The sequence below is a fragment of the Barbus barbus genome, assembly GCF_936440315.1.
Source record: "Barbus barbus genome assembly, chromosome: 5".
NCBI classification, from domain to species: Eukaryota; Metazoa; Chordata; class Actinopteri; order Cypriniformes; family Cyprinidae; genus Barbus; species Barbus barbus.
The window spans coordinates 20,893,156-20,919,020 of NC_136733.1; the positions used below are offsets into that span (position 1 = coordinate 20,893,156).

Below are 25,865 nucleotides of genomic sequence, written 5' to 3' on the forward strand. Positions count from 1 at the left end.
CTTCTCATTTATCCAAATTCTTCTGAAACCATACAGTTGCCTGAAAATCTTGTAGACAAAATGTTCATTTATGGCTGAGCTATCTCTTTAACCGGTTTCCATTATACAGGCAAATATTTTGAGTCTCCAAGCGCCGAGCTCCTCCTGTCAACTCAGTGTTTACGTCTTTCTCTCTCTGCTGCTCAATCGCGTCTCCTCCATTTATTTTCCAGCATGTGTGTGGTGAGCTTCAGAGGTAGGCACCTGTTTAGGTATGCACAAACCATCTGGCTCATTCATCAGCACTCATTAATGAAAACGACTGAACACGACCCAAACTCTCTCACAGTATGAAGCCTAATACTGTATCTAGCCTGTTAGGCATGATGAGGTGACAGCTATTTTTATCAGAAAAGACCATGCCACATAAATAAAGTCTTTTATTAAACTAATATATAATGGCTAGACCCCCACTTGTCCTTCCTCGTGTGCTTTGATAAATGATGGATCTTTGAGAGTTCGACCAATGAGACAACATAGTGGCTAGTGGCTAACTAACTAACATTAGTGTAATATTTCCCCATTGGCTGCGACCATACGATTAAGAAATTGCCTAATAACTGCTAATTAATTCCCAGTAGGCAGCTATTATATACTGAATGTAATAATCTTAAATCAGTTTTATCTGCACTGTGTTTAAGGGCAACCCTATGCCAAATCAAGAGAAGGAGAATATGTTTCTAATGAATACGTGTCAGATCTACTGTATGTGGTGCTCTTATTTTCTCACTGGTCCAATTAAACTGATCTGAGTTCAGTCCCTTCTGCGTGGCTGTAGCATTAATGAAGGTTTCAGTGCTGCCATTGTGACCCGTGAGGAATGTTATTAAGCAGTGGTCATATTCACTCATTACTGGCCTCTACCCGAGGGGTTTTACACCTTTACTCTATGGCAAGACCAGCCATGCTGCCAACCTTGTTAAATTCAAGATCAATTTGAGAAGATGTGTTAATTTTGCTCTCTTCCAGAGTCGCTTTACCATGTATTATGGTTAAGAATAATCTCACTATTGTATTTATGTCTGCGTTTTATTGTTTGACTTGCAGTCTTAACTCAGTGTTTCTCAGAGTTGTTTGTTTTTATTACCTTACAAAAATTGTGATTAAAATCATTTCTAACAAAATGTAGTACTTTTCAAAGGTTTTTTTTTTTTTTTTCAAAGTCTCTTATGCTCTCCAAAGGCTGCATTTATAAAATACAGTAAAAACAGTGGCATTGTGAAACGTTACTATTTAAAACAACTGTTTTCTATTTTAATATATTGTATTTATTAAATGTAAATAACATATTTAATACATTTGAAAATGTAATTTATTCCTGTGATGTAAAAGCAACATTTTCAGCATCATTACTCCAGTCTTCATTGTTACATGATCCTTCAAAAATCATTCTAATATAATGTTCAAGAAACTATTATGTTTAAAACAGTTGTGCTGCTTAATATTTTTGTAGAAACTGTGATATCATTTTTTTTTTCACAATTTTTGATGAATAGAAAAATTCAAAAGAATTTTCAATTGGCATTTATTTTAAATTGGTTTTTACTGTCCCTTTTAATTAATTAAAAGCATCCTTGCTTAATGAAAATATTTATTTCTTTAAAAAATAAAAATAAAATAAAAACAACAATAAAAAAAACCTTATGTGACCCCAAACTTTACAAAATAGTAGAAAATAGTATTATTGTAGTATTATTGTTATTTGTATCAATTAATTCAAATGAGGAAGAAAAAAAAAGTTTCAAACGTACAACTAGATTGTCAGTTATTTCAAAGTAAGTTAGATTTTGTTTAAAAGACTTGCATGGCATATTATATCAGCACTATAGATTTTATCAGTTGGTTGTTCAATTGCATTTGATTTAAAATTATATGAGACCGATATAGTTGCATTTAATTGGTAAACAATAAAAATGAATGTATATATAATTAAGTCACTTTGGTTAAATTCCTCTGCTACATGTTTAAATGAAAGTGAATCCTTTTTAATTTATAACAGTAACTTGGTAAATCATGTAATGTAAGAGAGATCTCCCCCTCTTAGCATCCTCCAGAGTGGCATTTGTCTGTTGAAAAAGCCTTGAAAGCTTCCACAGCATTGATGCAAATCCCTTTAAGGTGAGTGGAGCGCTATGAAAGTTTAAATACATTCATTGCTTATCTATTCCATGGCTCTGTCACCTGATGTAAAGGCAAGTATTTCATTCTAAGAGCGGAAAAGAAATTGCCAGCTGATAGGCATCTGGAGATTAGGGGGGCGAACATAACAATAAATTACGCAGTTTGAAAACATACACAGCCATAATTACGTGGTATTTGATATTAAATGAGGTAATAGGATTGACTTATTTATCTCCCAAACACCCCAAAAGTTCCATTAGCGTGTGGAAAAATGAGCGGTTTGAAATGGTAAGAGTGCCAGAGCTGTGATCAGATTTGACTAAGCCCCCCTTGGCGAAGTTGAAAGACTGGCTTTTTGCTCGGAGATCACCGTGCCCCGCTGGGAGATTGGGAAGGGAATTGGAGATCAATGGATTTACTGGGTAATCAGTTCACTCCAGGCCTGACGGGCGAAACACCCGAGCACCAAGACTATTAACTAATCATGTCATTACGGTGACCACCACCACCCGGGCCTCTGTACTCCGACTTCCTACTCTGAGCAGAGAGCAGATACAGGAATGTTGTTGAAATAGAAAACAGAAGAAGCACGCACGCAATCGTCGATTGAGCCTCGAGTCGCTTTAACATCCTGCTCGGGCTCCCAGAGTGCTGGTTATTTCCCTCTTCCTCTTCGGTTATTATGCTGTAAAGGTTGAACCCCATGCAAATTCAAAATACGGGGAATAAGATGAATTACCCCCCCCCCCCCCCCCCCCCCCCCAAAAAAAAAAAAAAAACCCTGAGAAACTTTCCCCCATACAAACGTATTTATGTTTCCGCACTACTAGCGTCACTCATGACTGCGGTCGTCCCCTGTGAGCATACGCGCGCGTGTCTGGGTGTGTTTTACACTTAAAATATGCATTGCTTACAAAGAGAGTCTGTTGAATAAATGATAGTCTACATCTTAGAGGCGTATCTAGGTGAAATCAGGATGGATCTCTTTTTATTGCCTCGCTCAGCTGGGAGCGGAACAACTCGGGTTGCGTGTATGAATGTGTGTGTGTGTGTGTGTGTGTGTGTTTATAAATACGGAGCTTTGTTCATTCATTTATAAGGCCATGGCTTTCCGAGGTTGGGGTTGCTTTGGGGAGCTGCGGGCGCCGGGGGTTTTGCTAGTACAGGGTGAGGCGGTGTGTCGGCAAGTCCCTCTGTGGTAAAATAAGAGCTGTCATACTGCTCTCGGGGTGCAGCGAGGGCCTGTCAGGGAAGACTGATTGCCTCCGCGGAGCTGCTTGATCCCTGGGACCCGGAGGCTCGCTGGAGCCATCAGCAGGTGTCTAGTGATGCTGCTTGTTACTGCTTTTGTGAGTGTTTTGACAGGAAGACCATCGCTGTCTGCTTCAGCGAACAACACACAATGCGATGGCTTCCCTTGTTTACTAACAATTTAGCTTAGCGTAAGTTACCTCTAATTGGTGTTGCGAGTACGAGCGCGAAGTGGCGAAATAAAAACAGGACTGAGGAGCTTCAGACTTGTCAGGGGCCGAGCCAGCAGTGCTGTGACTAAGAGGGCTAATGATTTAGCTCAAGTGATGGGGGTCCTGAGCACCAGCTCACTGGCTGCTATTTTTGTGAGGTGTCATCCAGACAAGGAGAGCGCACTCTTGACAAGAGATAGAGTCAAGGGCAAACAGAGCACTGCTGCTGCTTTATTTGACAAACTGCAGTGGAGGTTAAGAACTGGGTGTGTTTGAACGAACTCGCCACTTGGAGGGCGACCATGCATGATCAATGTCTGTTGGCCTCTTAACAAGAGTGCATACACTCTCAGCGAACCGTCTGCCAGGCTTTGGAACGGTGTTCGCTCTCATTAATGCAACGCAAGTCTGATAAAGACTGCACTCTTGTTGGCTCGGTTTGCTCAAAATAAGGACGTGAACAGTTAGCAAACATGTTTCGGTGCAGTTTATGATGCAAGTTAAGCTTCGTGAAACTTAGATTAAGAATAATTACAAACAAGTACCATGGTATTTGCATGAAAATGGAAATTGATGGGAATGTTGTTTTTTTGGGCAGTACTTTGAAGTATGTTACAGTAACATTTACGATAGATACATGAATATGATAATCAAATTGCACCATGATATAAATAAGAGGTCCTTTTCATTATAGTAGATGTGAAAGTAACTTGTTTGGACTCAAATTTATATTTGGTAACATACAATTATTTTGTTTGTTTTAATAAAAATGAACATTCATGATCTTCTTATTTGCAAATCATGTATGTTTAATGTTTGTATCAACTAATCTTTCTTATTGACTAGCACTGTCCAGTTAGCACCTCAAAACAATTACTACTACTAATAATAATAATGTCAAACTGACCTCAAATTTTCTGTAAGAGTGAGCATCTTCTATGAGAAAAAAAAAATGAAATACTTGCCCCACAGAAAGTCATACAACAATGTGAAATTGAGTAAATGATCAGTGCTTTTAACACACAAGTACATAAAAAAAAAATTTACTCTGAAAATTTAGAAATAATTAAATGTTTACTGAAGTAATATATTTTATTTAGGTATCTTTTTTTTTAACCAAATCCCAATTTTTCATCCAGAAGGTTGCTCATGGGCAACCCTTTTGTAACGACATTGTGCACTTTTGCAAAACCTGCATTGGTGACTTCATAGTTCACGCATGTCTGCAACCCATCAGGTATGCAAAGGCTGAGGGCATTTTTGAACTTTTGAAACAGACCTGAACCCCGCTACACCACAAAGTGTGACAGCTCAATAGTTCCCCAGTACACCGCATGGCATGTCGAAGTGAGCTCTGCCAGCTTTTTGTCTATAGCAGGTGCACGGGTCCTGACCATGTTCTCTGATGTTTCAGGACTAATCAGTTTAAAGAGTTTGAGAGTTTATAGCTGTGGCATGCATGTGAGACCTTTCTGCTCGCCATTTCAAGGGCAGCTGCTGGAAGAGCTGTCTGCAGTCCTTTGATCACTTGCTACGCCGCTTGGCTTCTCTTTCACGCTCCCCCGCGCGGTACCAGGTCTAGCCTGCCTGCTGGCCCGCCAGTGCTGCTGTGGTGGCGTTTGCGCTCTGGAGATCAGAGTGGAAGAAGAAGGTGGGGAGGAGAGATGATGGATGAGAAGGCCTGGAGCGAGGTGATGGAGAGTAGCATGGAGCGAGAAACAGTCACGGATGGAATATGTGCTGCACTGTGGGTGTTCGTAGATTGTGCTGCCAAATGTGTTATGTTCATTTTATGGAATATTACTTGATAATTGAATTGACTTTATATATTTTTTTACTATTATTTGTCCATTTGATCTCTTAGATTTTAATGCAATTTAATCAACCAATTAATTTTACTTAATTTTATTTAATTTTGACAGCAGGGGAATATGCATTGGGTATGTATTGGGCATATGCAGTTCATGGTAATATTAATACATTTTGTTATTTTAATGACTTTTTGGTGAAACTTTACAGGAAGGATCTGTTCATTAACTTTAGTAATGCAATACTTTAGCAGCATTTAAAGCATCTTGTTAAAAGTTCATTTATTCATATACTGATACTTTAAGCTGTATAAATTAATAAATTAACATGAACATAGATTAAATATGTTGTTCATTGAAAGTTCATGCCTTATGTGAACTTAAGTTAACAAAATGAATGTTATTGTAAAGTATTAGCCAGGGATTTTTTTGTTGTTGTTTTTTGGTCAATTTTTGTCACTACTTGATGTTCAGTGTAAAATCTGTGTTGTTACGTAAAGCCAGACAAGAACCACTGTACAAAAATATATTTTTTGTCAAATTTTAGGAGTGCACTAGCATACAGATAACATCAGAGCTAACAGATATGGACTGAAATCTTCAAAAAAGGTTTTGATAGAACAGGATTATTGAAGTCATCTGGCTCCAGCATTTTTTTTGTATTCAACAGTACTTTTCAGATCTGTAGGTATTTGAACAACCTTTTCTCTGCAGAGCACCTCTGTGGTTTCCAAAGGGCAAAGCCATAAGCATGAAATGAACTGGATTCCTCACATCCCAGGGCAAGGCCAGAACGGCCGGTCCCTGTTCTGAGAGCTCTCTCCCTCAGAACATCTCCTCTCCTCCGTTGCATGCATGGAAAGCCCTGACCTTTTCAGAAAGTTGAGCACTTTAAATATTTAGGTTTGGGTTATGATGGATCCTTGAAGTGCTAAGCATGTGCAAAGCCTCTGATTAGCGTGACTTTGTCAGCTCGCCATTTCTTCGCTGTGTTAAGCATCACATTGCTCTTTGTTTGACAGACGCACATTTAAACAAACACGGGTACCTGTCGGCAAATGTGCTCTTAGTCTGTTTGCCCGAAAACGTAGAGGAGAGGAAATCCACTCTGCTAGCTGACAGTTAGTCTAATAGCCTCTGCTGTTCTTTCTCCTTCTCTCTTCTACTAAATGGGGCTGCTCATGCAGTACATGGCACAGTGTTAAGATAGCCCAGAGCGGGCCGGACTTTAATGTGATAGGAACAGTGTATAGAAGTGCCAGAAACTGTTACTCGGCTTGTTCTTCAGGCTTGACCTGTGAGGAAACACTGGTGCGGATCCTACTGTGAAGATAGATAGCTTCAACATTAAATGACTGTCATGGGCACCGTCTGAATGCTAAAACTTCAAATCCATTAACACATTTATTGATATATCACTTAAGACTTATTGATATAAAATTATAATTAAACTTTATCTGGAATATTTATTTATCGCACAATGCACATTTAATATTATGGCTAAAATGTGTTTTAATGTCACTATTAAGAAGGATTGTATGATCTCTGTCTTTAAATGCAAGTTATTTAAAGTGTACCTGAACAATACTTATGTTTAGTCAATAATTCCACTTTAGCACAGTCAAATATACTTCAGTTGGACCTCAGCACTGCTTCTGCACAATTAAAGTGTATTAAGCACAAAATTAGTTGTTCCAATTTCCAGACTTTAGGTATACCAAAAGTACAATTGCAGGGTATTTTTTATTAAGCACATATATATATAGCACAAAAAAGTATATATTTTTTTGCACTAGGATAATTTATTTATGAGATGGATTTTCAGCAGCCATTCATTCTGGTCTTTAGTGTCACATGATCCTTAAGAAATCATTCTAATATGCTGATTTTCTTCTCAAACTTTTTTTATTAGTGTCATGTTGAAAACAGTTGTGCTGCTTAATATTTCTGTGGAAGCTGTGATTTATTATTATTTTTTTGTAATTTTTTTTGGGGGGGGTTATTTGATATAGAAAGTTCAAAAGTACAGCATTTATTTAAAATACACATCTTTTACAAAAATTCTAATGTCTTTTAAATTACTTTTTAATCACTTTAATGCTGAGTATGATAATAGTATAAAACAATTAATATGCTGTCTTACTGCAGTGTCTTAATTGTACATATTCATGTCCATCAATATCAATTTGAACTGCATTGTTTTTTAGGTTTCACTTAGCGCAGGCCCCTCAGCTCAGGGCTCTTAAGTGTCACTGGCCCCATTGGTCCCATAATAATCCATCCTTGTGTGCCTGAACGGCCTACTATTTCCAGTAGATTTCTTCTTTTGTTTGTTTTTTAGATTATTATTCTTTTTTGGGGGGCATTTGTACCTTTATTACAACAGGACAGTGTAGTAGAGCAGACAGGAAGCAAAGTGGGGGAGAGAGAGCGGGGTGGGATCCGGAAAGGTTCTCGAGCCAGGATTTGAACTTGGGACACCCGTAACACAATGGTGTTACACAACGGTGCTGACAATTTCCAGTAGATTTCTACAACAGAAGAGGGTTACTTTTTTCCTTCAGTTGAACAACTTAACAGAAACAGTGAGGAATGGTCAAACTGAAGTTTTGTATGTATGAAATGTTAAGTGAAAATTAATTTGAAGCTAATGAACTTGTGAAAATGAAAATGTACTCACATTCTTTCTTTGCATATCCAAAAATATGTACTTCACCAGTGAAAAGCATACTTTTGTGAATTGTAACTCTATGCATAGAATACATGCAGATATTATAAAACAAGCACAACATGCAGGCAAACACGGCTGGAGGGTGTCAGCAAGCTGATTTCCGTTGGACTATATGGAATCTGTAAATATATGGCTCGTAATGTGTGTAGACTGATCTTTATGCAGAGGAAGAGCCGAGTCAGCAAGAGTGGTATTAATGCATGAAAAATGAGCCGCGCAATAAGACTGAAAGACCACATCACACCGGGCTTATTAAGATAGAGAAGCCTGCTGAATTACCTGCCTGACACTTAGTATTTGTCAGGAAACATTAAAAGACTGGAAACTCAGTGAGGACACATCATATATTCACTACTATGAAAAAGAGGCTCAGGTTTGACTTATTACCACGTCTTGTCACATAGTGAAAAACCGAGATGAGGCTCGACGGTATTACACCTGTACTTTTTGATTGATGACCTGAATGAGAAATTGTACTTTATTGACACATTTTGATTTTCTACTGTTCTTTGCAGGTGAGCATCCATACCGTATGCCCAAAAGTTACAGAATCTTCGCTGACATTGATAAACCGAGGTACTTAAGATATATGCTCTTAACATCATAGGTGGACACAAACGGAAGTTATTGAGGTGTTTACTAGGTAATTTTACCATGTATCTACATATTCACTCCTGAAAAAAAAAAAACATCGACCCAGTTTCAAATTTGCACTTACCACTTCCCTGTGGCTCACGTTCTCATTCATCAAGCATGTTTGTCTCACTGACAAGCTGCAGACCACCGTCTGAATATCAATATCAGCTAAGACAACGACGACAAGCACCGGGCGAGTAACCTTCAGCTAAATGTCATTCTGCTTAATCCTATTTGAAAATTAAACATTGAAAAAACCTTTAGCGTCTTCACTTCTTCCTCACCGACCCTCGCCTTCCTTCTCTCTTGTTCATTTCGGCACGTCCCTGACATTTGTAAATATTGTGTTTTCCATGTGTTCTCCATTATTTGTTATTTGTTTGTAGCGCCGAAGTAATGACTGACCAGAGATGAGAGACTGAGGCCGTTTGACATTTGCCTGGGTTGTTTCCTTCTGGCGCTTCAGCGTGTGCACATATTTCCTGTGCAGTCTTATGGTGAAATTTCATGGGCAAAAATTGGATCTATTGTTTGACTATTGTCAACGAACAGTGTATGAAACACAGCTCACACAGAAGTCATTTTAGTCACTTTCTGTCACTTGATGGAGTTTGGGTTCCTTGCCATCATTGTCATTGGCTTGCTTAGTTGTGTTCTAAAAGACAATTAATATTCAGTAATATCGATTTGACGGCACTGACACTCAGATGAGAACATAACTTGAACTGAATTGAGCTAAATAATGATGACATTGTCTTCTGTAGAGCTGCTTTATTGTTTAATCAAATTCGTTCATAATTCATGAATTGTGCAACATCAACACTGCTGTTGAACTGAAATGAATCAACACTCAAATGACTGGAGCTGAATAAAGACACTGCTGTCTTTAGTAGAGTTGCTTATCGCTGGATTGAACTTGTTTTGTAATGAATGAATTTGACACAGTTTTTGCTGAATTAAATTAACGCTGAACTGACCGGAGCTGAATAATGGCACTATTGTATTTGCCTCATTTTTGACATTTACATAATTATTTTTTTAATTTTTAATAAACATGAAGTTTAATACTGTGAAGCTGTTTTGAAACAATCAAAAAAACAATCTCTGTTTATATAGCACTATAAAATAGTGACTTGACTTGATTGAAACAGTGATGCACCAACATTTTGCCAACTGAAGATATTTGACCAAAACAGCCAAAAAAGAAAAAATAAATAAATTAAAAAAATAATAATCAGTTAACGTTTCTCGGATGCCACATTTTGACTCTGTCAGCATCCATGTTGTGCACAAAATGTCAATAAGCTGCAACAGGTCTGCAACCAAAAAAAAACCTAGATTAGCAATATTTCATTTTTAATTCACTGGAAAATCAAAAGGCCACTCACTGGCGCCTCAAAAATTACCACAACATGATTTATCACCCTGAACAACATACTGAGTTCAATTTAGTACATTTAGTAACCCAAACTTTATTTTCTGTTTTGGTTTTGTGGCTAAATGAAAACTTTAATTCCAGTTTCTGTGTTTTGGTACAAAAATAAATCAATAAAATTTGATGCATCACTACTTTCAAACTTTTTGTTGCTCAACACAGCAAATTCGTGTGACCAACTTATACCCATTGCGAAATCCCTGATTCTATTGAAATGACTCAATTTTAACTTTGAACTTTTGCAGACCAATTGTTACACTCCACCAATCAATTAAAAATGGCCTATTAAACAGGCCAATTGGACTAGTGTCTTCTCAAGGTCAAGGCCTCCAGCTGAGACACCTGAAAACATGCTGCTGCAGATGTTTGACAGTTGATAGATATAGATAGACATGCAATTTTACTTTCATATAAAGACAGTAAAAAATGGCAAGTAGTATTCCTAAACTCCTTATCAAAGATTTGATACTAGCTATAATACAGTGCTGTCTGTTGTATAGTGTTCATTTTCATAATTACTTGATTTCTCATATTTGCAATGTAATTTCTTGTTATTTGGGTATTTTATCTCATAATTGTGTCTCCGAAGACGCTGGTGCCCCAGGGCCTTGCCCGAGGACCGCAATCCTTCTATGCCACCAGGAGAAAAAGAAAGTGAGAGACTGCAGAAAATAAATGCGCAAAACACGCACACATTCATCTGTCGAGCTGTTGCTGTCAGGTTCAGGCCCAGTGGTTCTGTTAAGGTGACTCTGACAGGAGGAAAGAGACACCGCTCTGATAGGAGACATGCCCGAGAGGGCCCCATGCATCAAACACACATATTTACATAAACAAATCCTCCCCATATAGACTGTAATTACCACAGTGACAGCCATCCATAGAGTAGAAAAGAGCTTGTCTGATAGCGTCACGTTCACAATGACTGAGGTGGAAGCTCAATCAATGCGGTCACGTTGCTATAGCTCCTTTATGTGCACAGACCAAGTCCTTTGATAGGCTTTTGTACCATTACTGAATATATGGACACTCTATACATCATCATCTGAGAAGGTGCCTTCACCTCACACAGATAAAGATAAAAGGAGGGATGCACTCATTTTGTAACAAATACAAGTGTGTGATGTTGAAAGATGCTCTTTGCGGTGAGGAAATAAGCATCAAATAATGGGGAATTACTGTCAACTCCAACTGGCCAAAATCTGAAGGCTGCAAATCTAAGCAAAAGTTGTGTAGTTTATTCCAGTCTTTAATTTCCAGGTAGACTAATAAAGAATACCAACCAAACAAATTGGAACTGTTGATTTCATCCAAGTCTTGCATTTTTGTGTGCAATATATGCAGACGTGATAAACAGACATTGGCAATGCTACCTGATACAGCACGAGTATACTATTGTTATTTTTCACATCTTTGTATACTCACTATCGCCCACAAGAGATTGACTGTGAAGCTGTATGCTTAAGGAAGATCTGTGTTTTACCAGTGTTTTCTAGAGTTGGCTGAACACGCATTTCTGTTTTCTGTGTTTGTGAAATGCAGGTGGGAGATGCAAGATGCTGCAGCACTCGAGGATGAAGAGAAGATTTTAGTGGATCAGTTGAAGAAAATATACTTCGACCAAAGCCAAGAAACATAGCAAATTCCCATTGACTATATTACAGGAGAACCAAATGACCAGTGTAAAAAGTGTATGTAGCTGCTAAGAACATTGTTAAAAGTGAATGTCCTGTGGATGTGAAATTACAATTGCAGATCAGTAATAAACAAAAAACACTGTGATCTCTAATAAATCTCAAGGGTTTGATGAAATATGACTCCACTTTGCACTGGATGCATGCTCAATTTGAAATCTGTACTCCACTTATCTGTTAAACAAATGATAATATAACAGTTATGAGAAAACTGATTTTGGAGCATTACTTGCTGGAAGGGGAAAATAACAGGTGGTGTTCTTAGTTTCAGTCAGTCAATGAATGTATAATAATAATAAAAACAATGTATGCATTAGGCCTATATACACAAAATATGATTATTGGAAACAGATTCTTAACAATTCTTAATATAATCCAGGAAACCTTGATGATTTTAAATGAGCATATATATATATATATATATATATATATATATATAATTTGTATTTTTCTGTTTTCTGGTTTTATTTTAATTTTAGCTAAGGTTTTAGTAATTGTGTGTGTTTCTCAGTTTTTTGTTAAACGTCTATAGTTTTCATTATTATATTTTTTTCTGTAATGTTAGTTTCAGTTATTTTAGTTCATCAAGATAAACTAAATAAAACTAAACTAAATGTCACCGTGGAAACTAGCTGAAATAAAGTGAAATTTTTAATAAAATGTCAGCCTTTGAGAAAATGTAGCCTACTACTTCTGTGAAATTTCTAGCGTACCAGAAATTGATATAAAAAAGGGCTTTATGTGGATTATGTACTTATTATTTTATTATATTTATTTTTCAAAAGTCTGCACTTCATTCACAGTGATTTCACAGTGAAATATACACTATATGCATGTGATAATTATTGATTCATTCACAAAGACGTGAATGTTCTTTTTGGAGATTATAACTGCATTTTATGCATGGTACAAACAAACGTAAAAAAAAACATTATTAGCTTTAGCTTATTGCCTATTACTACAAAGGAAACGTTTGTATATCAGATGTATCTTTAAGTTTAATACAGCTCTTCTGCGTCTGTGTGAAAGCGGCGCTGTCTGTTTAAATCCCGCCAATCAGCTGGAACGTGTGTAACACGCTTCCGCTTCCGAGGAGAAGGAAGCCTGTCTTCCTGTTTGGCAGAAGGAGGAAGCAGGATGTGTGAAATCTCACATGTGCATGTTGTTATGGTACGTGAGTGGAGCGACATGCATGCAAATACATATTTACCGCTCCCACTGTCTTCATCTAGCTCTTTAGCAGGGTGATCCGTATCGCTGCTTTAACGATCTGTGCTTTGTGAAGTTTTTCTCCCATTTGTGTGATGAGTAGTTGTGTATAAACACTGGCTGGGGTCCATGCAGGGAATCTTTTACTATGTTTACATGCTCTGATCACAGCAGATCGCTGCTTTCACTGTGTTTCTCTAAATGCAGACACTGAGATTCAGGCGCTTGTGAGTCTCTCACTTCAGCACGCTTGCTTTTAGACCTGAACCAAGCCGTTAGCTTAATGCTAGTTAAGTTACCACCATAAACAAAGTACGGTTAGATTAAACACAACGACTTTTCTGTTTGACTGCTTAAGTTACACACGAACAGAACTCCGCATTCAAACCAGATCGGTAACATATTAGAAGCTAGAAACTGTCAAAGCTAACGTTACGTTGCCCAACAATTTCTGTCAATATTTTAGTATTTTATAATTTGAAAAAAGTCAGTATATAATCAAATTAGTGTTATTATTAGTGATTATTTGCACTAATCAAAATTACTCAGTTACCTATCATTAAATACATTTAATATAATATTATATCTTTGGTCAGCTGTTTGTCCCAAACATTATTGATTGTTATTGGCAGTATTAATATTATTTAAACATGATTTAACTGATAAATTGAAACATTATGTCATAATCACGTTTTAATGCTTTATTATAATTTTATTTGAATGATTTGTGACACCTCTGTCGGAGTTTGACAATCAGTCCAGTGTTTGAAATATTTGAATATTACTGCTTTATAGTTTTACTGTTATAGTTACTGATAATATTACATAATGCATTAATATACATTTCTATAATGCATTGTATGCATTAATGGCAATGAATTTACAGGCAACTCAGGCAGACTTTTTGTGATGGTGTTATTACAATAAAGGTCATAGTATTGGAAGCTTGTTTGTTTATTTATATTTATTTATTCTTGATCAGGGTGACATGCAGTAATATTTCTGTAGTGGTGTGTCCATGCCTGTCAGAGCCAGCATCTTCCTCTTCTGTTTAGTTTGGATAACTATGGCCCAGCTCTTGGAACAAGAAGAAAAAGAAAAAACTACTGCACTAAAAGGTAAAGGCAGCAGTTATGAATACACACTGTGCGTGAATACATGCATGTATACATACAAATAGAAATTAAATACAAATTAAATCACACATTTTAAGGGGGATGTTTTTTGTGTTTATTACATTTTTTAATTTAAAACAATAATTAATTTATTTTCTAGATTTACTGTCCAGGATAGATTTAGACGAGCTGATGAAAAAAGACGAACCTCCACTGAACTTTCCTGAAACTCTGGATGAGTTTGAATATGCCTTCAATGAGCGTAAGACCTTTCGCTTGCCTTTACTCTAAACATTTTTAGATACGGTAAATTATTTCACACTATGACATACGTGCCATCTAGACCATCAAATAGCGTTTGGGCTTGTACTTTAATAACATGACTTTGTATCTTGTCCGTGGTTCTGAAGGTTTGAATGCATTGGAAGTGTGCACAGGGTTTCATTGGATATTGACAGCAGGCAGCAGGCTGTGATAGCGCTGTCTGTTTCAGAGTCTCTGGAGTCTGTGGCAGCTGAATGGACAAGTTGTGCATGCTATGGGCTGTCAGTGGCTTACTCAGCCTTGTGCTCTGTTTGACGGCTAGATTTGCATAACCTTGCTCCTCTCTCTAAAACGCCTCCTGTTAGCATCTAGAATACCTTATATCAGTCTCTCAGTGAAGAGTATCACTTTTATTCGATTTCATAAGAAAGTTTCGCTATGTAACTTCTTTTCCCACTCTCTGAGATGAATGTAGAATGGCCATTGAGCCAAAGTATAGTTCTGAACATTAGCTTTTTAATGCAGGGTGTTTGTCACTTTGCTCAAATAGGATACAAAATCGAGTTTAAGGTCAGCCAATGGGGTGCAGAGCATTTAGAAAATGTTAATCATAAAACTAAACATTATACGAGCCAAATGCAGATTTGTGTAAGTGTGTAAATAAAGTTTAAATCCTTGATTTGAGTGTTATTTTCTAGCAATAATTCAGATTGGATACAAAAAAAGTCAACTAATCAGTGCATAGACTTTAGAAAATGATGATTAAACTATATTATATGAGACCAACTGGATATATGTAAATATAGTTTAAAACCTTGATTTGAGTGATGGAATAATTATTAAACGAACATCAAAATGATTATGATTATTAAAAATTACAATTATTATTTTAATAATGTGTAATCATTTATAAGATTTATAAGTCAAATTCTGTCAAGATTACTTGCAGTTTTTGCCTAAATTAAGTTTTAATTCACTAACAATAGATGAATATTTACAATAAATTAAAGTAAAATATAAGTTTAATTTTAATAATTAATTTAAATAACTTTGGTAACAAGGTTAAATAGTAGAGCTTCACAAATATTATGATTATTTCATGTGTTTGATGTGTTTAAAATGACCTGCTTTTTGATCCAACTTCTTTTTTCGCTACAAAAACATTTAAATGCTTATTTTTCTTTCTTTCTTTTTCTTTCTTTCTTTCTTTCACCTCAAATAATGGGAAATCACAGTGTACCCTATTTGTGGAAATTGCTTTTTACATTTTTTTTCTCTTCTTCTTCTTGTATTTTTTTTTTTAAATCAGTGATCTGAGAAAACCCAACAAGAAATACATATGCATTTGAATTTTTTATTTTTTTTTCCCAAAATCATGTGGCATGATGACTTCATCCCAGTCCGCCTTCAGCTTGTTCATTACTGGAAATCCAAGGTTATGTATACCTCATTAAGCTAAAAATCGAGAAAGCATGCTAATTATGCCAGGTTAAAGCAGGGAAAATAAGTTGAAGGGAGATATTCCTCAGAGAGCCTGTGTTATGAAGACGATGGAGCTGAACTTCCACTGTATGTTGGTTTCATTAGATGCCCTCTTCCTTCTGTTAGGCACTTCTGGTAGTAGTGTTTCTCTTCACCCCTTTGTGAATGCATAATTGATTTTTAAAGGCACTTTCTTTTTTTTTTTCCTTTTTTTTAACGTTAGCGCATGCTGTCTCAATCTCTCTCTGTCTTTCTCTAATTCTCTTTCCCATCCTATCTCAAAGGAGCGGCCATGCTTTCGGAGTTCATTGTTGATACAGCCTTTTAGTGGTACATGTTGTTGAACAGCTAACGATGAAAGCGAATAGTGTAATGCTCTCTGAGTTAGCCATGTTGGATTTATCACCTGCTAACTGTGCAAAAAATGCAGGAGCTTTGAGAATGAGGGGAATGAAAGTGCTTATGCAATCTTTTATCTTCAAAGCTGTTTTTCTTTTTGTGGAGCCATGCACTAGGGTGATTGCAAAAGTATGAGGCCCCAAGGCTATTTGTGTGTAGTGTGTATGCTTTGAGTATTTTAACTTCACACAATGACAATCAGAGAGGTCACTATTAGATTTTAATATTGGTTTTAGGCTTCATTGTTCCTCTGTGTCAACAGTAGAATAGATAGGCCTGTCTTTCTTAAAAATCCTTTCAGAAGTGTTAGAAACCAGTTTCTATGTTTATGTTATTCAGTGTTGTATTGTTTGGTGGAATAGAATTGTATTAATAGGAATGTTTGGTGCCCTTACAAAAAGTAAGGGGAGTACCATTCATAAATTTGGGGTCTGTAAGAATTATTTTATTTTATTTATTAATACTTTTACTCTGCAAGGATGCATTAAGTTGCTAAAAAGTGTAAAGACATTATTGTTACAAAATATTTCTATTTCATTTAATTTAATTGCTGTTATTTTGAACTTTCTGTTTATCAAATAATCCTGTACCATGTATCATAGTTTCCACAAAAATATTAAGCAGCACAATTGTTTTTATCATGGATAATAATAACCAAATCACCAACTCGGCATATTAGAGTGATTTTGGAAGGATCATGTGACATTGAAGATTGGATAATGGCTGCTGAAAATTCATCACAGGAATAAATTGTGTTTTATAATAAATTAAAATAGTGAAAACATTATTTGAAAATGTTATAATATTCTACAATATTAATGTTTTTGAATCAATTAATTAATCAATTAAACGCAAGCAAGCCTTAGTAAACGTGTAAGAGATTTCTTTTAAAAAACATTACTTACAACTAGGGGTCGACCGATATGTGTTTTTCAGGGCCGATGCCGATACCGATTATTACAGACCAAGTAGACCGATAACCGATATATTGAACCGATATATATGTCTGGTGCAAAAATTAAAATGAATGTCAAAATTAAGAATAACAAGGGCTCTGACAAAAACGGCCTTCCCTAGTGTTGGTTGCACTTCTTACTCTTGTCTTCCCCCATGCATTCATCTACAATAAGGGTAATATATAAAGAGAGAGTTAAAAGTGGGGCCACTGTATGCTTCATGATTAAGCCTATGAATACTAAATACTACAGCTAAACAGCTTGGGGAAATGTAAGTATTTGGCTTCAATAATTTACATGTTAGAAATGTATGTGTAATAGCATAACCTCTCATAATTCTTCATTAATTATTTTCGGTTGACTAAATCATAACCTACAAGAGGTGACTATTCAATTCATCATCTAATGCACATCAGTTGATTAATTTAAAAAGCTCAATGTATATAATAAGTGTAAATAATTTAATTGTATTCATAGCTCCATTGTAGAAGTTGCGAAGAAGACCGCAACTATTTTAATGAAACTATAACACTAATAGCCTGTTATAGGCTCACTTGGTTCAATAGCCTATTGAAATGTCCCAATTTCCATCATCCTAATCTTGGCCTATGTGACAGTATCTTAATCTTGGCCTATGCGACAGTATCTTAGTCTTGGCCTATGTGACAGTAATTTCCATTAGTTTTCATTTACAGAACAGTGCAAATGAAGGCATAAAACATTAATTTAATTTATCTTTTAATCAAATGAGAGTTGAACTCTATTTTTTGGCAAACAAATGTGTTTACTATTAAAATTAAAACATGTAAGAAATAGCTTATTGTGTGATTGTTCTTTTAAACAAAAGTTGTAATAATTGTAGTAGCATTAGTAAATAAACCAAACTTTTATTTTGACTGGTTGCCATGAGGACCTCTTAAGTTTCTGTAGCCTATTTATGATATGACGATCGTTTTACTCAAACGAAACAGTCAAATGCTCATGAAGTAACTCTCAGAGCAGTTCTGGGGATGATGTTCATGTATTTATGTCTTCATTTAGTGACATGGCAGATGCGGAAAACACCGCGAGCGTCGCGCACTTCAGTGTGTGTGTGTGTGTGTGTGTGTGTGTGTGTGTGTGTGTGTCAAAACCGCGCGTCTGTGCCATTCACATATACAGAGACACGCCGAACATGCAGCATTCATATTTAAATAGTCTTTTTGCAGCTAAATGTTTACAGATAGTCCATATCATGAGTCGATTTAAGTGTACTGACCTACTTTTGATTAATTCATCCAAACTTTGACTAATTCCGTGACTCCGCGTTATACAGTAAATTCCATATGACTGGATTCCGCGATTCCCCCATCTCGGAAACCATAAAGATAATATTGTTGTTTTTACAACTTCAGTGTAGTGGATTGTAATTTATTGCAACTTGTGCAACGTCTGCTGCTGCCTTTGAGAGAGAACTGATGCGTGCGCTTTCGGTGTGAGAGCGCCTTTAGTCTTCCACGTTGATTGGTCGGACTCCTGACTCTCAACAAATCAGATGCGCGGTGGGCGGAGACTGCTCTAGGCCACAGAGTGGTGAGTTCCGACAGGCTGCATCAGAGCCAAATAGCGCGTTTCAAAATTAAATAATTTTATCGGCACATCGGTTTTGAAAATGACCGATGCCGATTATCATAAAAATGCTTAATATCGGTGCCAATAATCGGCCAGGTCGATAATCGGTCGACCCCTACTTACAACCCAATTTTTTGAACAGTGATTTATATAAATGCTATTGGTAAGGTATTTTAAAGAAATCAAAGCAAAAATGGTACTCTCATAGCACCTGAAAAACACTTTTTGTACCATGTAACTTTATATGCCATGTAATATGCATGGATATACAATATACACTGCCGCTCAAAAGTTTGGGATCAGTAAGATTTGTTTTTTGTTTTTTAAGGTAGTCTCTTCTGCTCATCAAGGCTGTATTTATTTGATCAAAAATACAGAAAAAACAGTAATATTGTTAAATCTTATTGCAATTTATAATATTGGTTTCCTATTTTAATATACTTTAAAATAGAATTTATTTCTGTGATACCGCGCTGAATTTTCAGCATCATTACTCCAGTCTTCAGTGTCACATGATCCTTCAGAAATCATTCTAATATGCTGATTTATTATGAGTGTTGAAACACTTGTGCTGCTTCATATTGTTTTTTGGAACGTGATACTTTTTTCTTTGATTCTTTGATGAATACAAAGTTAAAATGAGCAGCATTTGTTCAAAATAGAAATCTTTTCTTACAATATAAGTCTTTACTATGACTTTTTATTCAATTAACATTATTAATTTTTATTAATTTCCCTTCTGTCTAAAAGTATTATCCATCCATCCATCCATCCCAGGCCCCCCCCCCCCCAAAAAAAAAAAAATATGAAGCAGCACAACGGTTTCCATTATTGATTATAAATCAGCATATTAGAATGATTTCTGAAGGATCATGTGACACTAAAGACTGGAGGTAGAGTAATGATGCTGAAAATTCAGCTTTGATCACAGAAATAAATTATATTTTAAAGTATGTTATAATAGAAAACTGTTATTTTAAATTGCAATATTATTTCATAAAATAGATAAATAGATACAGCCTTGATGAGCAGAAGAAACTTCTTTAAAATACATAAAAAATCTTACTGATCCTAATCTTTTGAGTGTCAGTGTATACAAGTAAATAACATACAGTTAATACATACTTTATATTTTAAATATTAAAAAGTAAGATAGGCAACAATGTTTCAAGTCTGGCTCTCACTCACAAGGGGCTAGCTAGTTTGGGACCAAATGTTAATATATGGTTTCAGACTTATTTTGCCCTTAAATGAAGGAAAGTTATTTTTTTAATGACACTAACGTAGGTGGCAGAGTTGTATGGTTGAGCTGGACAAATGTTGTGTGTCAGTACTACAATATAGTGTAGAACAAATTGACTAATTAAAAAAAGAAAGTTGTCCAAAAAGTGGATGGGATTGCGTATATGCCAGTCATTCAGCCCTAACCAAGCATGGTGTTGTTGTTTACCTCATCCACCTCAGCAGCTGTTTAGCAGCATCAGTACTTGGCAAAAGCCAGGCCTCATTGTCCATCCTTGGCAGAACAGTGGCATTCAAGTGGGTCACTTTGAATGAAGTCGGCTGGCCCGCTCTCAAACGAGCCCCTCAAAAGATGCTCATAGGAGGGAACAGTTGCAGCGGTCCAGCCACACTCACGCACGCGCACGCTCTCAGATCTCTGGTGGCTTGAGGTACAGTGGCGGAGAGACCGCTATTGCAGCACCAGCTGTCTGAGGAAGACCTGCCAGACGTCCCAGAAGGCCGTAGTAAGGGGGACAGGAGAAGCGTTAGCCGTTCGCAGGGCTTGTACCTGCCAGATGGGGGGACGCCAGCCAAACGTATTTAATTGCATGAAGGGGAATGATGCACATCAAGCAGGCCTGAGGCTCTGAACTGAAGGTCACAGCCTGACAGGTAGAATGACTTCTGCAGGCTTTGTGTGGACTATGGATGGCCCTCAAGGCCTCAAATACTAAGGCTTTCAGTGTTTCATTGGATCCCAGCTACTCATTGAGAATAGGTTTGGCTGAGGTGTTTGATGCTCCTCAAACTGCAGGTGCAAAATGGTTGGTGAATGTGAAGGTAAAGAGTGATTCACTTGAGTTCAAGCCTGCCAATGTTGTGCCCTTGCTGTGAAAACAACAAGGCTTTCATTTGTCTCATGGCTAATCAAAGATGTCTTTTATGTTGGAAAACATTCTTTTCTTGTTGGATCACAAAGGCTTTGGCTTCATGCCGTCCCTCACGCTCCACTTCAAGATACTCTGCACTAATATTTTCCTGAATATTCCCTTCTTCTGCTGTTGAAGTAGAACTTTGGGAGAAATGTTATAGAGAGGTTAAAGATAATAAAATGAATAGCATCCAGTCTCAGACCCAAGCCTCTCGAACAGTGTTATGAATAGAAAGCAGAATAAGTGTGCGTTGTGTTTCTTATTGAGTTACAAACTGTTTGTTTATGGAAGCCCTTCACAAACCAAATTTAGGTATTCTTAAGCTCTTGAAGACATCACTTTTTTATGATTTTATTACAAAATTATACAGTTATGTTTTTTTTCTCTTAGATGGTCAGTTGAGACACATACACACAGGGGAGCCATTTGTCTTTAACTATAAAGAGGACCTGCACAGATGGAACCAGAAAAGATATGAAGCGCTGGGAGAGGTAAGGTTGATCATTAAAAAAAAATAAATAAGTACATAAAAATGTGATATTGTGTTATCTTCACAAATCAGTTTGGGAAATTATGTATGCAATAATTTAATATTGTAGAACATCTTTGAGCATTGATTTATTTACGCTACCTTTTAAATGTTTGGGCTCAGTATTTATTTTTGTATTTTGTTTGTTTGTTTATTGATTGATTGAATTTTTATTCAGCAAGGAGGCATTCAATTTGCCAAAAGTGACAGTAATATGTTACAAAAGATGTATATTTCAAATAAATGCTTTTAAATAACGAATCCTGAATAAAAAAGATCACAACAGCACAGGTGTTAATAATAAAAAATTTACTTGAGCATCAAATCAACAAATTAGAAAGATTTCTGATGGATCGTGTGACTTTGGGACTGGATTAATGGATTTATTGGAAATAAATTTAAAGTTATGCAAACATTGTATTAAAATAGAAAACATTTATTTTAAGTTGCAATAAAATTTCACAATTTAATTGATTTATTTTACTGTATTATCAAATATATTCATTTAGAGACTGCTTTTGAAAACAAACAAAAAACTTTGACTTCAAACTTTTGAATGGTAGTGTATGTATGCATTTATTTATTTAATTTGAGTGGGAAAAAAAACAAAATATTTTACTTATTTCAAGGTCAACCATATTTTTTTAAAAACCATACAGCACCATCAAAGTTTAAAACCATTTATCTTAGTGGTGTATTGATAATTGGGCCGTTATTTGAGTCACATGTATTGTCTCAGAACGTTTTTAAGATGTGAACATGGTCTTTCTGAACATTATAGACTGTCTTTCATCTTTTTTTGGGTTGTTGTGTTTAGTCTGAGAGAGCTCTGATTTACAGCACATTAACTTCCTTCCTACCCCCTTCCACTGTCACGCTCCAGGGCTGTGTGCATGTTATAAGCTTTAAGGTTTTTGTTGATTGTTCATATTTTGATATCACATATTGGCTTATTAGACTGTGTTTGTGTACTTGTGAGTGCCTTCAGGAACATTTCTCTTTCTGCTGTAGCCTGCTTGTGGCTTTGAAAGTTCAAATGCAGTTCACTGAATTTTTAGTTAATTTGTGTATACATGCACTTAATTATATTTCTTCATTTACATCTGTGTTCTTTGGCTTTATTTGTAGTGCATATCCGTTTGATGTTCAAAGGAAAGAGATCGACTCTTTTTGGATTACATGAGCGTTTTATTTCTGGTCCAGGTATGATCCTCAGAGAAATGGCCCTTTAAGAACAAAACAAAACACTTCTCCCCTATTATCATTGCATATCTGTTTATGTGGCTAAAACATAAAGCAAACGTTTCAGAGCTGAACAGCGGGTGACCAGATTTCACGAACTTCTCTTGAGTGAATTCAAAGTAGAGTGGAAGTGAAAGCAGTTTGAATTTTGTGATATTGTTTTGAATTTTAAAGGATTCGGTTGAGCAGGGTTAGATGATTTTGTGATTATGTGACCCTGTACCACAAAACCAGTCATAAGTGTCAATTTTTCTAAATAATTACTGAATAAATAAGCTTTCCATTTGATGTATGGTTTGTTAGGAAAGGGCAATATTTGGCCGATACACAACTATTTGAAAATCTGGAATCTGAGGGTGCAAAAAAATCAAAATACTGAGAAAATCGCCTTAAAGTTGTCCAAATGAAGTTCTTAGTAGTGCATATTACTAATCAAAAATTAAGTTTTAATATATTTACGGTAGGAAATTTACTAAATATCTTCATGGAACATGATCTTTACTTAATGTCCTAATGATTTTTGGCATAAAAGAAAAATCTATAATTTTGACCCATACAGTGTATTTTTGGCTATTGCTACATATATATCCCAGCTACTTAAGACTGATTTTGTGGTCCAGGGTCACATATATGTTTGCAATATAGATGCATGTGATATCAAATCACTTGTGTGGCACCTGATATTAAAGTACTGTTTGTGGTAGCCTGCATTTATTAAACAGGTTAGAAAGAAAATAGTTATACCTCATCCCTTAAGTCATTTCTAGCTACCCTGCAAAAATAGATTGGAGGTACAAAGCCATCCCAATGATGTTGTTGTAGAGTTCAACACAGACTTTGGCAGTATCATGTCAGTATACAGTCAGTCTTGTATAGTACAATTTACACAAATTTTAAGGAAAAAAAAAACAACAATTTGCAGCACTTTACTATGACTAAAAAACTTTTTGAATATTCTATGAAATACCATAGCCATTTACTCTCGCAGTTTATTTATTTATCTGCCATATGAGCTTTACATAGAAGTGCAGAAAGTACTATTACACTGGTCTTGTTAAAACATTTAAAATTGAGTCCAGATTTCTTTTCCTTTCCTTTCCTTTTCAAGAAATGTGACATGGGATTTGTAGTACCATATAAATACCATGGTTTCTAAATATGTTAATCACCATGATATATATAAAAAATTAATTCTTAATCATAATTATTTAAACAAAATTAGACCCATTTCTCTCTTTGAATGCACATTTAGTTTTTTCAATACAGAATACAGAAATACAGAGTAAAAAGTAAAAATAAAATAATTTTATTATTATTATTGACAATGCATTCAGCTACAAGTGAGAATGTAGTACTCTCAAGCATGCATCACCATATCTGAATCCATCCAAAGAATTTCTGGTTTTCCACTGCAATCAGCACAGAATGTGACAGAAGTGTGTGAATTCAGTGCTGTTCTAGCCATAATGCATACGGTGGCCAGATTCAGCTGAACACTTAATTTCTTGCTCTGACTGTCTCTGTCTTGTCTATGAATGCCACTGTTGGTGGTGTGTCCCTGTGTTCCAGCATTCTCAGATTTGAGAGTGTGAATGTGGGGTACAGAAGTGGGCGAGAGTCTTTGTGAGACTGGAGGCAGCACCAGATGTCCAATTTGCACTTCAGCTGGGCCTGAATGAGCTGCTGGACCACAGGTTTATCCTGACAGGTTCACTGAGAGAGAGAGAGACTCAGGCTAAAGCATCTCGGCCCATAAGGTTTGATGATTATTACTGGCATGTCTTGTATTGCCAAAGCAGTGCAAAATAAGGAAAATATGTAGTGAAAAAAAAATGAATACCATTTAAATGAATTTAAATTCAATGACAAATTATTACACATTTGCGAGGTAAAGTGTGCCAGATGTTTAAGGGTAATGTCAGTGACTTACCTGATAGTTAGTGAGTGTTATATTCAAATTATAGATTTAATATTCAAAGAAATATTACATTGGTCTTGTTGAAACAATATGAAACGGAGGCCATATTTTTTCAAAGAATGCAAGGAAGCTCTGGTAAAGAGAACGATCAAGGATATTCCCCACAAAGTAAAGCATTGAGAGAGTTTCCTCAAAAAAAGTTGAAGTACAAGGAATAACATTCCTTGATGGTTGAAGTGTGGAATAATAATGTCTTAGTTTATTCAGCCTAATAAATGCTTTTTATTTTGTTCATTTCCTATCAAGAATTTTCAGTTTATAGGAGACATTAGGCATAGCATAAATTGTAATCAGACATAATTATTTTACAAGGCATAGTTCATCCAGCAATGACAATTCTGTCATCATTTACTCACCCTAAAGTTATTTGTTTCTTCTGTGGAGCACAAAAAGATGATGTTTTGGGACTTTGCTGTCCGAACAGCATTGCACCACCTGACTTTTGAATGAAATGTGTTTTTATAAAATAATATATAAAATTTCAAATATATGTCGTTGCACATGCATTTTGGATTCATTCATTCATTGGTCCATCTAATTATTAAAAATGATTAATCACGATTAATCGCATCCAAAATAAAAGTTTGTTTAAATAATATACGTGTGTGTACTGTGTATATTTTTATGTATATATAAATTCACACATACAGTATATATTTAGAAAATATTTACATGTATATATTTATATTCATATAATTTATATTATATATAAATATATTCAATATACAAGCATGACATATTTTTCTTAAATATATGCATGTGTGTGTATTTATATACATAATAAATATACATACATAGTGCACACACACTATTAATGTAAATAAAAACTTTTATTTTGGATGCGATTAATCATTTGACAGCACTAAGTGTATTTGTTCCAAACACTCTCTCTGAACATGCAATACCTGTGTGTTTTAGTTTGGTTTCAAACGCTCTACTGCAGTTCTAGAGCCTCTTTGAATGCAATCTGCACACGTGCTGTACATGCAGGAGCTGG

General features: G+C 35.8%; 2 protein-coding genes across 4 annotated transcripts in view; both read left to right on the forward strand.

Moving 5' to 3' along the window:
• Positions 1–11,872, forward strand: part of LOC306870429 (uncharacterized protein KIAA0825-like) — a gene marked incomplete at its 3' end in the record, with an annotated part of 140,295 nt that extends 128,423 nt beyond the window's left edge. Inside the window, 1 exon segment of the mRNA XM_079417696.1 lies at positions 11,776–11,872. Within this exon segment, the coding sequence (XP_079273822.1) occupies positions 11,776–11,872 (97 nt within the window).
• Positions 11,873–12,988: 1,116 nt separating this feature from the next.
• Positions 12,989–25,865, forward strand: part of arb2a (ARB2 cotranscriptional regulator A) — a 187,363-nt gene continuing 174,486 nt past the window's right edge. For 2 of the 3 annotated variants that reach the window (XM_079417182.1, XM_079417183.1), the window contains exons 1-4: positions 13,022–13,097; positions 14,192–14,254; positions 14,412–14,513; positions 21,510–21,610. In XM_079417182.1, coding sequence (XP_079273308.1) covers positions 14,203–14,254; positions 14,412–14,513; positions 21,510–21,610 — 255 coding nt within the window. In that variant the 5' untranslated portion in view covers positions 13,022–13,097; positions 14,192–14,202. Of the gene's footprint in view, positions 13,098–14,118; positions 14,255–14,411; positions 14,514–21,509; positions 21,611–25,865 lie in introns of all 3 variants that reach the window. The other variant, XM_079417181.1, reaches the window with a different exon arrangement.